Consider the following 17,968-nt stretch of genomic DNA (forward strand, 5'->3'; position numbering starts at 1 on the left):
GCAAACTGAAGCTCATGAGGTCAAGGGGTCCGCCTGTCCTTTGTCCCTAGGCTGGAGCCTACCTGAGCTAAGATCCCAGCCCGCCTTCACCCAGCTTCGAATCTGCTGCTCTTTTTGTGGCACTACTTTTATCAGCACTGAAAAACTTGTCACTGTCCTGCTGTCAAGACAGAGGTGTGATAAGCCTGGACAAGGCCTGATTGGGGATCCCTGGGCATGTCTTGTCTGGTCAGAGGGTCACCTCCTTTCCTCCTGGCTTCCCCAGGTACTGGGAAGACCTCAACCCTGGTCAAGTACGCAGAGAAGTGGTCTCAGAGCAGGTTTCTGTATGTGACGTTCAACAAGAGCATCGCAAAGCAGGCCGAACGCGTCTTCCCCAGCAACGTCATCTGCAAAACCTTCCATTCCATGGCCTACGGGCACATAGGGCGGAAGTGAGTACTGCTGTCACTAGTGGCGCCGTTGCTGCTGGCACGGCCGCGTCTTACTGTTTTCCCCTGACGATTACATGTGAACTTACACCACAGTGACCCTGAGAAGTGTAGCGCTGTTATCTCCACTTACAGGCAGGAAATAAAAACATAGGTTTAGTCTTTTGTACTTTTATCCTGTAGCAACATATTGTTTACATATAATGCCGTCTTGCCGAGAGGGGTGTTGTCATGGAACTGAGGCACAGAAAGTCAGAATTACTCGCTTAAAGTTCAGTCTCACAAATCCTGATCAGTTGTAGGCTTTCCTTGGAAGGGAGTGAGGAAGACTTGTCCGAGGCACACTTGCCTCAGGTCTCCTGGATGTAGAGGCATCAGGGAACTCCGAGTGTCCCTCTGGGGACCTCCTGGAGCCCAGCTTCATGGTGGAATAGCCGTGTCTGCTGTAAGCTGGTTCCTCTTCTGGTTTGGTACATGGGAGTCCTGAAAGCGGTTTCCAGTCAGAAAAGGACCATGCAGAACTTTCTTGCTTTAAAACATTTGGTCTCGCCTGTGCGTGGCACTTGAAGCTACCTCCTGGTGACGTTAGAGTGGAGGAGATGTTAAATAGCACCGAGCCAGGAAAGCCACGTGCTGTTCATTGGGGATGGGTATTGCAGGTACCAGTCGAAGAAGAAGTTGAATCTCTTCAAGTTAACACCTTTCATGGTCAACTCCGTCCTTGCTGAAGGGAAGGGTGGATTCATAAGAGCCAAGCTCGTGTGTAAGACTCTGGAGAACTTCTTTGCCTCCGCTGACGAAGAGCTGACCATTGATCACGTGCCTATTTGGTGTAAGAACAGCCAAGGACAGAGAGTCATGGTTGAGCAGAGTGAAAAACTGGTGAGTGTCTAAGTGTATGAAGTGTTAGGGATCTGAGAATGGGGGAAACAGGAAGTGTTAGGGATCTGAGGATGGGGAAACGGAAAGTGTTAGGGATCTGAGGATAGGGGAATAGAGGAAGTATTAGGGATCTGAGGATGGGGGAAATGGGAAGTGTTAGGGATCTGAGGATGGGGAAACGGGAAGTGTTAGGGATCTGAGGATGGGGGAAACGGAAAGTGTTAGGGATCTGAGGATGGGGGAAACGGGAAGTGTTGGGGATCTGAGGATGGGGAAACGGGAAGTGTTAGGGATCTGAGGATGGGGGAAATGGGAAGTGTTAGGGATCTGAGGATGGGGAAACGGAAAGTGTTAGGGATCTGAGGATAGGGGAATAGAGGAAGTATTAGGGATCTGAGGATGGGGGAAATGGGAAGTGTTAGGGATCTGAGGATGGGGAAACGGGAAGTGTTAGGGATCTGAGGATGGGGAAACGGAAAGTGTTAGGGATCTGAGGATGGGGGAAACGGGAAGTGTTGGGGATCTGAGGATGGGGAAACGGGAAGTGTTAGGGATCTGAGGATGGGGGAAATGGGAAGTGTTAGGGATCTGAGGATGGGGAAACGGAAAGTGTTAGGGATCTGAGGATAGGGGAATAGAGGAAGTATTAGGGATCTGAGGATGGGGGAAATGGGAAGTGTTAGGGATCTGAGGATGGGGAAACGGGAAGTGTTAGGGATCTGAGGATGGGGGAAACGGAAAGTGTTAGGGATCTGAGGATGGGGGAAACGGGAAGTGTTGGGGATCTGAGGATGGGGAAACGGGAAGTGTTAGGGATCTGAGGATGGGGGAAATGGGAAGTGTTAGGGATCTGAGGATGGGGAAACGGGAAGTGTTAGGGATCTGAGGATAGGGGAACGGGAAGTGTTGGGGATCTGAGGATAGGGGAACAGGGGAAGTATTAGGGATCTGAGGATGGGGAAACGGGAAATGTTAGGGATCTGAGGATGGGGAAACGGGAAGTGTTAGGGATCTGAGGATGGGGAACAGGGGAAGTGTTAGGGATCTGAGGATGGGGAAACGGGAAGTGTTAGGGATCTGAGGTTGGGGGAAATGGGAAGTGTTAGGGATCTAAGGATGGGGAAACGGGAAGTGTTAGGGATCTGAGGATAGGGGAAACAGGAAGTGTTGGGGATCTGAGGATGGGGAAACGGGAAGTGTTAGGGATCTGAGGATGGGGGAAATGGGAAGTGTTAGGGATCTGAGGATGGGGAAACGGGAAGTGTTAGGGATCTGAGGATAGGGGAGCAGGGGAAGTGTTGGGGATCTGAGGATAGGGGAACAGGGGAAGTATTAGGGATCTGAGGATGGGGAAACGGGAAATGTTAGGGATCTGAGGATGGGGAAACAGGGGAAGTGTTAGGGATCTGAGGATGGGGAACAGGGGAAGTGTTAGGGATCTGAGGATGGGGAAACGGGAAGTGTTAGGGATCTGAGGATGGGGAACGGGGGAAGTGTTAGGGATCTGAGGATGGGGAAACGGGAAGTGTTAGGGATCTGAGGTTGGGGGAAACGGGAAGTGTTAGGGATCTGAGGATGGGGAAATGGGAAGTGTTAGGGATCTGAGGATGGGGAAATGGGAAGTGTTAGGGATCTGAGGATGGGGAAACGGGAAGTGTTAGGGATCTGAGGATGGGGAAACGGGAAGTGTTAGGGATCTGAGGTTGGGGGAAATGGGAAGTGTTAGGGATCTGAGGATGGGGAAACGGGAAGTGTTAGGGATCTGAGGATGGGGAAACAGGAAGTATTAGGGATCTGAGGATGGGGGAAGTGGGAAGTGTTAGGGATCTGAGGAGGGGGGAAATGGGAAGTGTTAGGGATCTGAGGATGGGGGAAACGGAAAGTGTTAGGGATCTGAGGATGGGCAAAATGGGAAGTGTTAGGGATCTGAGGATGGGGGAAACGGGAAGTATTAGGGATCTGAGGATAGGGGAACAGGGCAAGTGTTGGGGATCTGAGGATTGGGGAACAGGGGAAGTATTAGGGATCTGAGGATGGGGAAACAGGGGAAGTGTTAGGGATCTGAGGATGGGTAAACAGGGGAAGTGTTAAGGATCTGAGGATGGGGAACAGGGGAAGTGTTAGGGATCTGAGGATGGGGAACAGGGGAAGTGTTGGGGATCTGAGGATGGGGAAATGGGAAGTGTTAGGGATCTGAGGATGGGGAAACAGGGGAAGTGTTAGGGATCTGAGGATGGGGAACAGGGAAAGTGTTAGGGATCTGAGGATGGGAAACGGGAAGTGTTAGGGATCTGAGGATGGGGGAAACGGGAACTGTTAGGGATCTGAGGATGGGGGAAATGGGAAGTGTTAGGGATCTGAGGATGGGGGAAACGGAAAGTGTTAGGGATCTGAGGATGGGGGAAACGGGAAGTGTTAGGGATCTGAGGATGGGGGAAATGGGAAGTGTTAGGGATCTGAGGATGGGGAACAGGGATAGTGTTAGGGATCTGAGGATGGGGAACAGGGATAGTGTTAGGGATCTGAGGATGGGGGAAGTGGGAAGTGTTAGGGATCTGAGGATGGGGGAAGTGGGAAGTGTTAGGGATCTGAGGATGGGGAACAGGGGAAGTGTTCGGGATCTGAGGATGGGGGAAATGGGAAGTGTTTGGGATCTGAGGATGGGGAAACAGGGAGTATGGGACAGCATTATTTCTTCTTTCACTTTTTCAGAGCTGTTCGTAGGAGGTTGAGGGTGGGAGGGTGAGGCTGTGGGCCCATGGGGATGGCTGTGAATTGTTGGATATTTTCTCCTGTGGAGGATACCGGTGACCATCTCACTTAAGCCTCAGAATAGTCCTCCCATTTAACGAGAAGGCAGACATGGAACGACCTGCCTGAGTTTATAAGAGCTTGTCACTGGGGTTTCTGGACCTCAAGTCTGATCTTAACTGAAGGCTGGAATCTCTCTTCTGATTTTCTTGGGTTATTGGTTCTATGGAGTAGATTTTGCTACTGGGAAAGTCTGTTTCTTCTTTTTATCAAGTCTTTTTCATTTGCCATTGTTTTTATGAATTAAGAATCAGTCATAAATCTAGAAAAACAATTTGGCCTTTTCTGGTTCACCTAACTGTTGTGACCTCTGCCCTGTCATGGGCGTGGCATGGCCCGGCTGCTTCCTGTCTCAGCACTGGAGACCCTCTGTGGCGTGGAGAGGCTGTTGAGGAGACCCAGGAGGTTAGGGAGGTGCCTGCGGTCCCCCTTCTGTGATGATGCCCTGGCTCCACTGCTGTATAGGAATTGAAAGTGTGACTGCAGGGTGCTGCCTTTGCCAGGGTCTCAAACTCTGGGTTACCATATACCTTCCTTCCTAGAATGGTGTCCTTGAAGCAAGCCGCCTCTGGGATAACATGCGGAAGCTGGGGGAGTGCACAGAAGAGGCGTACCAGATGACTCATGACGGTAGGCAGCTGCCGGATGGCGGGGACTGGCAAGTGGGACTGCCTTCCTGGAGTTACAACTCCTGCCTCTCTCCTTATTTTAGGCTACTTGAAACTCTGGCAGCTGAGTAAGCCTTTGCTGGCCTCTTTTGACGCCATCTTTGTGGATGAGGCTCAGGACTGCACACCAGGTGATACGCTGTTCAGGACATCAGTAGTCTCAAATACGTAGAAACAGCACTATGATTATGTAAGAGGACACCTGTGTGAACTAAGTTGATTATTCTTATTTGTGATAAAGAAGAGGATCTTCTTAATCACCTTAGGATTTCAGGCTGCCCCTTGCCCTCACCCAAGCAGATTTCTCTGTCACCATAGGTTTTACTTAGGTTATTCTTAACATGTTGACCAAGTTGTAGACCCGCAGACGATAGGGACCTAGATTCATGCTCAGTGGGAAGAGATCGTCCATTGAGAGGGAAAAGCTTGTGTTGTTTGTTTCTCAAGTGGCTAAGAGAGAACAGACAGTGTTAATGAGTCTGACTTTGTAGGTCAGTTTCGAGTGCTGTAACATTAAAGACAATTTGCCTCATTTTAGATTTGCCTGTGTTGTTTTCTTAGGTTCCAACAGTTCATCCAGGGCGAAACATAATCTGCATTCCTAGGACCAGAAACTGTTTCTTTTGTCCATTATAAAATAGCTGCTTTTGATGGAGTGTGCCTGTCCTGCAGGAAAAGGCGACCTTGAGGTCCAGGGTGCCCTGGCTTAGCTTCACGGAAGTGTTTTGTCCTTTTCTTTTTGCTGCCTGGGGTGGAGGCCTCAAGGTTTCTCACTTTTCCTCTCATTGGTTACAGCTATCATGAACATAGTTCTGTCTCAGCCATGTGGGAAAATCTTTGTAGGGGACCCGCACCAGCAGATCTATACCTTCCGGGGTGCGGTCAACGCCCTGTTCACAGTGCCCCACACCCACGTCTTCTATCTCACGCAGGTAAGTGCACGCTCTGCATCGGAGCCATTTCTTCTCCCTCCCAGTGTCTTACGTGCTGGGCCCTGTGCAAGGTGGTATGCCAGGCTCACCAGAGCTAGCAAATCCTTGCTTCTAAGTAGTGGTTCTCAAAGTGTGGTTTTCGGGGTCTGCCAAGTCAGACTGTTTTCATAAGAGGTGCGTGCACAGCGGTCATCTGAGGAAGAGCTGCTGCGGCTGAACTGTGAACTGACGGCTGCTGCCGCCTTGTATGTTTGTGCTTAGAACAGTTGTTAGACCAGCGCTGGTTGTTCAGACTTGTGTATTTGGCACTTTTTCAAAGACGAATGAAACAAGCTGCGACTTCAGGGAAAATAACTGACAGTGTTTGTTGTCAAAAATAACATCTTTGCTTTCAAGTGAAATTAAAATTTTGGCAAACTCTCCCATAATGAACATGACAACTCACAGTGTCCTCGATTATGCGAAAAGTTTATTATGCGCGCCTTCCTTTCCAATCACATGTCTGCGTGGGGTTGAATTTTCTTCATGTGTGTCAACCAAGACAGCATATCACAGCAGACAATGCAGATGTGAACACAGGAAGCCAGCAGTCTTCTGTTACGCCAGGCATGGAAGAGATTTGCAAAAATGGAACATGGTGCCATTCTTCTTGGTGAATTTTTTTCTTTGTTCTGGGAAATATATTTCAAAAAATATGTTCTTGATGTCGTCACATAAGAGGCTTTTGGCTGGGCATGGTGGCTTATGCCTGTAATCCCAGCATTTTGGGAGGCCAAGAAGGACAGATCACTTGAGGTCAGGAGTTCAATACCAGCCTGGCCAACATGGTAAAACCCTGTCTCTACTAAAAATACAAAAATTAGCCAGGCGTGGTGGCTCACGCCTGTAGTGTCAGCTACTCGAGAGGCTGAGGCAGGAGAATCACTTGAACCCAGGAGGTAGAGGTTGCAGTGAGCCGAGATTGCACCATTGTACTCCAGCCTGGGCGACACAGTGAGACTCTGTCTTTAAAAAAAAATAGTTTTGAATCGTTATTTTTAAATGAATTAAAATTTCTAATATGATAAATATAGATAGATAGAGCTCACGTAAATAAAAGCTCTTTGGAGGCTTTTTAAGTGTGATTTTTAATTGTGAAGCATCCTGAGACCAGAAGTTTGAGAACCACTGCTTTTAAGAAACTCATTTCTACTTAGAAGAGATGTCTCGGCCGGGCATGGTGGCTCACGCCTGTAATCCCAGCACTTTGGGAGGCCGAGGCAGGCGGATCATGAGGTCAGGAGATCGAGACCATCCTGGCTAACATGGTGAAACCCTGTCTCTACTAAAAATATAGAAAATTAGCTGGGTGCTGTGGCGGGCGCCTGTAGTCCCAGCTACTCCAGAGACTGAGGTAGGAGAATGGCGCGAACCTGGGAGGTGGAGCTTGCAGTGAGCCGAGATCGCGCCACTGCACTCCACCCTGGGCGACAGAGCAAGACTCCGTCTCTTAAAAAAAAAAGAAGAGATGTCTCACTTGGATGAAAGTATCAACTGTGCTGTGTTTTGTGATGTTATTGAAAGTTCCGTAGTTGCCTCTGTTACGCTTCCCTTGAGCTCCTGCTGCTGTGGTGATTTAGGGTAGCATCAGTGCAGAAGTGTTTTGTTCTTTTAATAGACAATATTTTTTTAGAATAGTTTCAGATTTCCAGAAAAATCGAGAGGAGAGTTCTCATATGTCCTGTACTCAGTTTCCCATTACTAACATCTTATCGTCTTATATTCATGTGGAACACTTGTCACGATAATGAACCAACATTGATACATTATTAATAGGCTGAAGTCCATGGTTCATTTGCATTTCCTTAGTTTTGAAATAATGTCTTTTGTGACTTCAGGATCCCATCCAGGATCCCACATTACATGTAGCCATGTGTCATGAGGCTCTTCTTGGCTGTGACAGTTGCTCAGACTTTCTCTATTTCTGATGTGACTTTCACAGTTTCCAGAAGTTCCAGTTAGGCATTTGTAGGCTGCCCCTGTGCTGGGATTTGTCTAATGTCTTTTCTCATGGTTAGGCTAGAGTTCTGGGTTCTGGGAGGAAGACCACAGAGGTGAAGCTCCATTTTCATCACATGCTGTCGAGGTGCATGCTGTCACCATGGCTCATGACTTGAGGTTGACCTTGACCACCTGGCTGATGTAGTGTTTGTCAGGTTTCTCCACTGTAGAGTTCCTCTTTTTTTTCATCCTTTCCCTACTGGATGCTTTGGAAGGAAGTCTCTATACACTCAAGGAGTAAGTGTCCACGAATCTTCATAAATTATTTGGAATTCTTCTGCAAAGGAGATTTGTTTCTTCTATCCCATCTATTTAAATATTCAATCATTTATCTAAATATGAACTCATGGATATTTATGTTATAATTTCAGTTATGGTTCACTCAGAGTAGTTATATAGTAACAAAGTAGTGTTTGTTTAAAGTCTAGTTTTCATTTGCTATTCACCAAAGCACCTGAAGTTGTGTGTGCATGAAAACAGGCCATACACACTCTGAGTGTAGGGAAGAATGATACCTTGTCAGCTGGAGGGGTGAAGGAAGCAGGGTCTTGGGCTGAGTTTTGAAGGTTAGGAAGTGACTTTGGTAGATGCAAGTCAGACAGAAAGCAGCGTGGGCTGAGGCAGGGCAGCGTGGGCAATGTGCAGGTGCTAGTGCTTCTGCCATGGCTGGTTGGTGCAGGGCAGTGGTTTTAAAGGTAGTGTGGAGAGGGATCTCAAAGGCAAGGGGAGAAGCCCTCCTTACCCTATCTTAATCTTTTGTATGATTTAGACTTCACTAGATTTGATTTGGAGAAAAGGGTAGATTTGCTTAAAAGAAAACTTTACTATTTGTGTTGAGAATAACGGAAAATAAAGACTGCCGGGTTGTGAAGGGCCTAGAAAGTGAGCCTGTGAAGTTCGCTTTCCGTGCGGGGGGTCAGGAAGAACTTGTCGGGTCTGGCCTGCCCGGGCTGTGGTGGCAGTGATGGAAACGCACGGACACACTGCAGGGCGGGCTTCTGACTCCCTCTGTCTTGCTGTTTTCCAGAGTTTTCGGTTTGGTGTTGAAATAGCTTATGTGGGAGCTACTATCTTGGATGTTTGCAAGAGAGTCAGGAAAAAGACTTTGGTTGGAGGAAACCATCAGAGTAAGGCTTTGAGTTACTTTTCTCTTTTATGTTACAAAAGTTTTCGTCTTTATTTCGATTTGCCATAGAGTTTGTGCTCTCTCCCTAAAGGTGGCATTAGAGGTGACGCAAAGGGGCAAGTGGCCTTGTTGTCCCGGACCAACGCCAACGTGTTTGATGAGGCCGTACGGGTGACGGAAGGGGAAGTCCCTTCAAGGATACATTTGATTGGGGTAAGAGTACATTTCTGTTGACCACTTGATGCACAGAAACGTTGTAGATGAACATACCCAGTGAAAATGTTCGCCCTCATTGGGATTATCATGCAAGAAAGCATTTGGGTTTTTGACTCTTTCCACCGGGCTGCACCATGGCTGGTCTGTATCCCAGGCCATTCCGATTATGACAGTGAAACATTCCTGGAAAGGCAGACACAAGAAGGGCTGGGGACCTTAGTTTCCACTCTTTAAACAATGAATGCCCTTCTTCCCTTGACAATGCCAGTGAGGCCGCGGGTTACTGGAAGCTTTTCTGGTTGTGTGTTGTCGTTAGTGTGAGAACAGCTGAGCTGACAACACGCGGAGTACACACATAGGCTCTAGTTCTGACTGGTCACTAACCGCGTGTGGCTGGGGGCAAGTCACAGCTTCTGTGTGCCTCATTCTCTCCACTCTGAGGTAAAATAATGCCTTGCCTTACCTGTTTCACAGGGAGTTAGAAGGATTCAGTGGCATGTTTACAGCATTTTTAACCCTGAAGCAAAGTTATATGACAAAAAGATATTCCCTCATTCATTTATGGAAATGTTTTCAAGAGCCTACTATGCATTAGGCACTCAATGAATATAGCAATGAATCCTAATCAAAAGATGTTTTAAGTTTATTTATAAAGACTATATAACAATGGTATAGAAATTTTGGAACCTAAAAAAGAACACATAATCCCAGTATTTCATATTATAGTTCTCATTTTTGCTATTTTTGTCTTTGTCCTTATAGATGTGTATTTTTGCATAATTGCAAGTATAGGGTACCTAGAAATGGATGCTGTTTTTCACTCAACACATAGGCATATTTTCCTTCATTACTGTTTTAATGACCTTGTAGTATTTGGTGTGGTAAATAATAACATAATTTAGCCATAGTCATTGTTGTAAGAGAGTAGTATTTTTGGAATATCATCCACACTGGCATGATGTAAAGCAAGTGGTTCTCTCTACCTCTCTTAAATCCACTTATCACCTGTACCATGTGTCATTACACGTGACCACACATCTGATTGTGGGTTATAATGTCAACTGTGTTATTCTGTCCGCTGTTTTATGTGAGTGTTTTACGTGTCCCTCCCTAAAAGATGTCAAGCCCTTGGAGTGTGAGGCCCTGGTCGTATCTGTCTTCTGTATGGGGCCTGGTGCTGTGTGAGTGCCAGAGCCCAGCCAGTGCTTAGCGTAGATCTGGGCTAAACAGGGCACAGTCAGGCTGTCTCCTCCAGGAGCTGACCTGTTAAAATGTAGAAGAATCTGGACCTAGAGACATTCTGTAGTTTCTTTTTTTTTGAGACAGAGTCTTGCTCTGTCACCCAGGCTGGAGTGCGATGGCGGGATCTCGGTTCGCTGTAACCTCCACCTCCCAGTTTGAGAGATTCTCGTGCCTTGGCCTCCTGACTAGCTAAGACTATAGGTGTCTGCCGGCTAATGTTTACATGTTTACCGGCTAATTTTTGTATTTTTGGTAGAGACGGGTTTCACTATGTTGGCCAGGCTGGTCTTGAACTCCTGGCCTCAAGTAATCCACCCACCTCAGCCTCCCAAAATGCGGGGATTACAGGTGTGAGCCACCGTGCCCAGCCTGTAGTTCTTTTCTCACAAGAAACAGTGGTAAATGTGCATGCCAAGCACTTTGTATTCAGGCACTGTTTGCATTCTTTAGAATCGTCTCATGTTCCTGGAAGGTGCTTAACTTGCCTTTTTATTGATGCGAAAGCAGCGTGCAGCTATAGATCTTGCCTTTTTAAAAAGAGTAGGAGGAGTTTGAGGTAGCAGCGGTATCTTAGAATGTGGTCCCTGGGAGTGTTCAGGCCACGTGGCAGCCTCGCGCTTTCTGCTTCATGAAGTTTCCTGCTTGCCGCCTGTGCTTTGGGTGTAACTCAAGATCCATTTCCAAGAAACCATCTCATTTCAAAACCCCATCCCTGTATTTGCTTTATTTTGTTTTGTTAAAGCAACAACAAGCAAAACAAAACACAACAAAAAAACAAAAATCCCACCAAAAAACTTTTTCAGGGGATTAAATCATTTGGATTGGACAGAATCATTGATATTTGGATCCTTCTTCAGCCAGAGGAAGAACGGAGGAAACGTGAGTACCCGCCTGGCCTTGGTGCATTGGAAGGAAGCACCCAAGGGACAGGGACGAGAAAGAAGCAGGCCCGGTCTGAGTCAGGGACTCGTTTCCCTCCAGAGAAGGGAGAGCTAGAGCTCTCTTCCCATGAAGAGGGGGGTGCCTCAGGCCTCCTGTTTTCATAGATACTGACAGACTTTTCCAGATCCTCCCCACAGGAGCCTCAGTCTCTTTCCAACACTGGTCCCATAGGCTGTCTTCCCCTGCATCTTTCTGTCTGCCTGGGCCACTTTATACGTTGTACACTTCCACGTGGGCCCCAAGTGATAGTGTCAGACATTTCTAGAGCGCTTTTCTTTTCCTGTTGACTGCGCTATTTCAAATCCCTGTGAAGTAGGTGAGGATCTTGAGCCTAGGGTTTTGCTCCTCAGTCGGAGACGGAGAGGCCACCGCACTGCATTGACTTGCCCAGGGACACACAGCGAGTTAGTGATGCAGTCAGGCCTGGAACCTGGGTCTCCCCACTTTAAGACCGTCCGCTCTTGTGCGGCTGCTTAGGAACATGCAGTACCTGCCACCATCTGTGAGTGGAGCTTGTGTCACCTTAACCTGTGCGTGTGTTCTCCTTAGAAAACCTCGTCATTAAAGACAGATTTATCAGAAGATGGGTGCACAAAGAAGGCTTTAGTGGCTTCAAGAGGTATGTGACCGCTGCTGAGGACAAGGAGCTCGAAGCCAAGATTGCAGTTGTTGAAAAGTATAACATCAGGATTCCAGAGCTGGTGCAAAGGATAGAAAAATGCCATATAGAAGATTTGGACTTTGCAGGTAAGGGAAACAGTTGGTTTTTACCTTCCCCCTAAGAGGAGGAGCAGATGGTCTGCTGCTGTTTTTTTTTGTTTTGAGACAGAGTCTTGCTCTGTTGCCCAGGCTGGAGTGCAGTGGCATGATCTTGGCTCACTGCAGTGTCCCCCTCCTGGGTTCAAGCAATTCTTCTGCCTCAGCCTCCTGAGGAGCTGGGACTACAGGCCCCCGCCACCACGCCTGGCTAGTTTTTGTATTTTTAGTAGAGATGGAGTCTCGCCATGTTGGCCAGGCTGGTCTCGAACTCCCAACCTCAGGTAATCCACCCACCTCGACCTCCCAAAGTGCTGGAATTACAGATGTGAGCCACCGCGCCTGGCCTCTTCTGCTGTTTTCTTCCCTGTGTGAAATATCTTTGAGCAAAGATGGCTTTATTGCTTAAGGGAGAGGGGAGCAGGGTTCTGGTTCTTCCTCAGGGGCTCTTTATTTCTGTTCTACTTTCAAGCCCATAGAATGGGATTTTCTAGTCCCAGGTCTGCCACGTGTAATGTCAGGCAAGCCGTGCAGCCCTTTTCTGGGCTCTGTCCCTTCATGTGTTAGATCCAGAGGGTGGGTAGAGCCACTCTGGCCTCTGGGGTGTGATTCTGAGAGGCACTAACTCCTGCAACTAATTTTCAACTTCTCTCCTCGTCTTTTTCTTTTTTCTGTTCCCGACAGTTGTTTCCTCTTTCCCCCTTTTCCCACAAAACTGCGCTTAGGCAAGAACTGTTTGAGTTCAGAGTCAAGTGGGAAGCATGTATGTTTTTGTCATCTCGTTTCTTTGCCTTTGAAGCCCCGTCTAACGTGTGCTGTGTTTTTATCCTAGAGTACATTCTGGGCACTGTGCACAAAGCCAAAGGTCTGGAGTTTGACACTGTGCATGTTTTGGATGATTTTGTGAAAGTGCCTTGTGCCCGGCATAACCTGCCCCAGCTTCCCCACTTCAGAGTTGGTAAGAGGTGGCCGGGTAGTGTCAGGTGCTGTTGTAGTGAGTGGTGACTGAATTGTTCCTTTTCACTGCCTTGTTGTTTGTTGGATGCTGTGGCCTCCTGGTAGGGCACTTCTGGAAAAACAAAACCACAAAACACCTCCTAGTCTTAAACTTTTGATTCTTATACTGTGGTTTTTTAAAAAACAAAACTTCCCCAAGGCGCACCCCTCTGGGGGCTGCGTGTGGGGTGATGATGTTTGTGGTGGCCCTGTGAGCCCCGCGCTGCTCTCAGCTCCACCTGTGAGCCCCACGCTGCTCTCAGCTCCAGGTTTTTCACCATCAGGCTTTGAGTCTCCAGCCTCATGAAAGCTTTAACGTATAGTTTACTTGCTTACCAAGTAATTCCTTTAATTAATTCCTCTTCATTTATTAAAGAGATAAGAAAGTCACAAAAGGAGAAGTAGTAAGCATTCTGTATCATTTGTCTGTTTTTTTTTTTGTTTTTTGTTTTTTTGGTACAGACGGGGGTCTCACTATGTTGCTCAGGCTGGTCTCAAACTCCTGGGCTCAAGCAATCCTCCCACATCAGCCTCCCAAAGTGTTGGGATTGCAGGCGTGAGCCACCACAGACATTTGTCTGCTTTGTTGTTGTTGTTGCTATTGTTGTTGTTATTATTATTTTGAGATGGAGTCTCACTCTGTCACCCAGGCTGAAGCGCAGTGGTACGATCTCGGCTCACTGCAATGTCCACCTTCCGGGTTCAAGCGATTCTCCTGCCTCAGAGTAGTTGGGACTACAGGCGCGTGCCACCATGCCCGGCTAATTTTTGTTTTTTAGTAGAGACGGGGTTTCGCCACTTTGGCCAGGCTGGTCTCGATCTCCTGACCTCAGGTGATCCACCCGCCTCGGTCTCCCAAAGTGCTGGGATTATAGGTGTGAGCCACCATGCCTGGCCTTGTCTGCTTTGTAATAAATTTGTACTCAAGGCTGCTTTGTAATAAATTTGTACTCTGAGCATCAGTGCTTTTGCTTTGATTTTAAATCTTAGGATAAAACCGTTTGAAATTTATGTACAAACAAACAAAGCTGTCTGTTAACTGTAGGTTGGAAATTTGGGGCCTAGCACACATTGGCATGCTGAAAATGGAAACCACAGCATTCGTGACTGCTGGCGAATATAGAACATGATTTGGAGTGGAGAGAGGAAGGGAGGCGGCCATGGAGAAGTTTACTATAGTACCACCTTTTTCGCCCTTCTGGTTTACATGTTTACAAATGTAATTTTTTGGGGAACATGTAATTTACATGCCACACAACCCCCCCATCCAAAGTGTACAGTTCCGCAGCTTTTTGCACGCCGTTGGATCTGCTGCTCTTTGTTGAGTTCCTGCCATTGTGTGGTGAATCGAGATGGGAGATGAGATGTGCGGTTGGGCAGCACAGACACACAGCACACAGCACACCTGTGTGTCTTCCTTGTTGTCCCGTGACAGTGTCAGGCATTTCCAAATGGGAGTCTGGTAGTCCAGAGGCAGTGTAAAGAAATGGAAGGAGACAAGCAGACTCGGTCCAGCTCCCAGGCCCTTGATTAGCCAAGGTCTTGTTTGTAGGAGTGACTTAACCTGTCTAAGCCTCGGTTTCCCCAGCTGTCTCATGGGTTTTTTGTGAGAACTGGCATAATGACTGTAAACAGCCATCTGGCACATTGTGGGTGTCGAATAACCAATTAACACATTCCCAGGATTTACGTAGCAGGACTAAATAAAACCCAGTATTTTGTGCCACTAGTCTGCTGGGATTTGGTTTGTTTTTGGAACTGGCATTTGTAGGAAAATTTTGTATTTACAGCCAACAAATGTTGAGTGGTTTTCTGCAGGGAATGGATGGGGGCTAGTAAACATTTAGATGAGACATAAGGTTTTGTAAGCTTTTGTAAGGCTTTTTAGTTGAATTTTTTCCCCTTTACTTTGTTTAGAGTCATTTTCTGAGGATGAATGGAATTTACTGTATGTTGCAGTAACTCGAGCCAAGAAACGTCTCATCATGACCAAATCATTGGAAAACATTTTGACTTTGGCTGGGGTAAGTGGAACGGGCAGCATGAGCTAACTTGATGCCATTGAATGTTATTTAGTCTGCATGAGGGGCTGACCTGGAGCCTTCAGAGGCCTTCGGATCAGGATCCTCGGTTGGAAGAGAAACGCTGCTTGCATGTGCAAAGGCCGACGACCAGTATAAGAAGTGTTCTAACCAAGGAAACAAAAATGTGGTTCTTTTCTAAGTCATTTCCTAATTCAGTTTAAAAAACTCTGTTTAAGATACCAGCAGTGGGCCAGGCACAGTGGCTCACGCCTGTAATCCCAGCACTTTGAGAGGCTGAGGCGGGCGGATCACTTGAGGTCAGGGGTTTGAGACCAGCCTGGCCAACATGGTGAAACCCCTTCTCTACTAAAAATACAAAAATTAGCCAGGTGTGGTGGTGTGCATTTGTAATTCCAGCTACTCGGGAGGCTGAGGCAGGAGAATCACTTGAACCTGGGAGGCAGAGGTTGCAGGGACCCAAGATGGCGTCACTGCATTCTAACCTGGGCGACAGAGCGAGACTCTGTCTCAAAAAAAAGATACCGGCAGTGGTCATGTATTTCTTAATTTCTCCCTTACTCAATTAGTTCTTTTTTTTTTTTTTTTTGGTCTGAGACAGGATCTCACTGTGTCACCCAGGCTGGAGTGCAGTGGCACAGTCATCACTCACTGTAACCTCGTCAAACTCCTGGGCTTAAGTGATTATCTTACCTCAGCCTCCTGAGTCACTGGGACTACAGGCGCATGCCACCACACCTGACTAGTTTTTAATTTTTTTTCTAGAGATGGGTTCTTGCTATATTGCCCAGGCTGATCTCGAACTCCTGGCTAACGTGATCCTTCTGCCTCAGCCTCCCAAAGTGCTGGAGTTACAGGTGTTAGCCACCTTGCTTGGCCCCTATACTCAATATTCATAGGGAAAAAATGCCAGGAAGGTTTTGTGCACCCAGCCTTCCTCCCTCTCACTCTAGTCCGTTTTGAAATGGCATCTGCTGCTGCTACCAATAGACTTTCCAGAAGAACACATCGTTGCCGGGGAGAGTAAGTGTTCAGGTACCTGGCCTTTGTCACAGACATGTGGAAAAGTGAGCTGGTCAGCACTCACTCTTTACCCTTCCCACACACCACCTTCTCACACTCTACTTATTTTTATCTCTTTTTCTGCCTAAACAGCTGGAGTATAAACCATTTAGTCTTTTCAACCCATCAGAAACTAGAACAGAAATTTGAGCTAATAGTTACTACTTAGTCCATCTCTCCCTGAACCCAAGATATTTAAGCCTGAAACCTAAAACTTAAGTGTAAAAGTTAATATAAATACTCTTTCTTGCTTAGCTGTCTCCAAAACAAAGATTGTGTGTAGCAGGATGGTTTATTCTCAGTTCCATATTGCCTACTGTCATGGGGTGAGCCATGCCGTACTGCCGTACGTGCTCTGGGGTTGAACCACAGGGTGCAGGCAGGGTGGGCGGTCACCACTTTTGAGTAAATGATATTCAACTCTCAGAGGTATTAAGTGTAGTAGATCCCTGATGCTCATAATGGAATATTTATCGAGGGCCTAACACTTGCCAAGCACCTTTCTGGGTACTGGGGCATAACAGTGGGCAGGGAAATTCCTGCCCCCATAGAGCCCATCCAGGTGGGGAGACGGACAAGAAAGTGAACAAATAGGATTTCTCTTCACATTTTTGAGGAAGATAATATCAAAACTTAAAAGGGAGAAGCTTTGCAAATAAATACTCTACAATGACTCATCAGAGGGCAGAAGCTTCTTGCATAAAACTGATTAGCTTGCATATTTATCACATTTTTTGTGTCTCCTTTGTCATTTTTCCTCCAGGCCTCTGTTAGGTAGACTGACTTGGCCATAGGAATGTTTCCAGAATTTGAAATCTGATGCATTTTTCCCAAAGCAGCTTTTTACCTGGGCTTCACTGAGTGCAACAGCTTAAGTGTCAGAGCTTAGAACTGAAGCCCTTTTTCTTTGGTTGCATCTTTACTGGCACATGGATCGTCTGTAGACTTTTCTGCAAAGGGCCAGGCAGCAAAGATTTCAGGCTGTGTAAGTCACATGATCTCTGTTGCAGCTACCCAGCCCCGCTGCTGTAATGCGAGAGTCCCTGTTGACAGTACATTAGCGAACAAGTGTGGCTGTGTTCCAATAAAATGGATTCACAGAAACGGGCATTGTTTGGATGTGGCCCATGTGTACTTTGCTGACCTCTGGTTTAAAGAAAAGTGTGACCTTAAAAAATCTCTAAACCAGTATCCCCAGGAGTTAAGCATAATAAATCATTATGTACAAATGAACTCTACCTATACAAACATTTTTGCATAAACTTTGATTTATAAGTGCTTTTTTAGACCCTCTAGTATGGTTTTCTCATGGAAGTCGTGTTACAGAAGTGGTCAGGCCTGTAACAAAACCATGTTGTCAATTGGTAGAAGTGTGCAGGGTATTACCGAGCAGTGATACCATCTCACAAACATGGGCTACACGGGACTTTTCATTTTTGCTTATGAAAATTTTAAGACATTAAAAAGTAAAGAAAGCAACACACTGAACACTCATATACAAATACTCATGTACATATACCTATATGTACACATCTCCAAGAAATAGGTACTTTTTTTTTCCATAACTACCGTGCCATTTTCATATTTTATATTACAATATGTGGCCTCTACTACCCAATCCATACTTATGCTTTTATGATTGTCTCAGAAATGCTTTTTTACAGTTGATTTGTTCAAGTCAGAGTCCAAACCAACATTTGATTGCTTGTCTCTTAAGTTACTTAATAGAGAGCTGTGCAGGACTCCCTCCCCACTTCTCCCATGCTCTTGTCTCATTGCAGAAACTGGCTCATTCATCCTATAGAGCGTTCCCATTCTTAGT

At 46.7% G+C, this 17,968-nt stretch overlaps 1 protein-coding gene across 33 annotated transcripts in view; it reads left to right on the forward strand.

The window, feature by feature from the left end:
* FBH1 (F-box DNA helicase 1) overlaps positions 1 to 17,968 on the forward strand; it is a 50,849-nt gene that overhangs the window by 25,682 nt on the left and 7,199 nt on the right. For 13 of the 33 annotated variants that reach the window (XM_074000930.1, XM_045399509.2, XM_045399503.2 and 10 more), the window contains 11 exons: positions 266 to 434; positions 1,091 to 1,313; positions 4,667 to 4,754; positions 4,837 to 4,923; positions 5,588 to 5,724; positions 8,792 to 8,891; positions 8,982 to 9,103; positions 11,152 to 11,227; positions 11,840 to 12,037; positions 12,879 to 13,004; positions 14,960 to 15,066. In XM_074000930.1, coding sequence (XP_073857031.1) covers positions 266 to 434; positions 1,091 to 1,313; positions 4,667 to 4,754; positions 4,837 to 4,923; positions 5,588 to 5,724; positions 8,792 to 8,891; positions 8,982 to 9,103; positions 11,152 to 11,227; positions 11,840 to 12,037; positions 12,879 to 13,004; positions 14,960 to 15,066 — 1,433 coding nt within the window. The remainder of the gene's footprint in view (positions 1 to 265; positions 435 to 1,090; positions 1,314 to 4,666; positions 4,755 to 4,836; positions 4,924 to 5,587; positions 5,725 to 8,791; positions 8,892 to 8,981; positions 9,104 to 11,151; positions 11,228 to 11,839; positions 12,038 to 12,878; positions 13,005 to 14,959; positions 15,067 to 17,968) is intronic. The other 20 variants (XR_012417400.1, XR_012417402.1, XR_012417403.1 and 17 more) reach the window with 6 other exon arrangements.

This window comes from Macaca fascicularis, chromosome 9 (genome assembly GCF_037993035.2).
Source record: "Macaca fascicularis isolate 582-1 chromosome 9, T2T-MFA8v1.1".
Classification (NCBI taxonomy): Eukaryota; Metazoa; Chordata; class Mammalia; order Primates; family Cercopithecidae; genus Macaca; species Macaca fascicularis.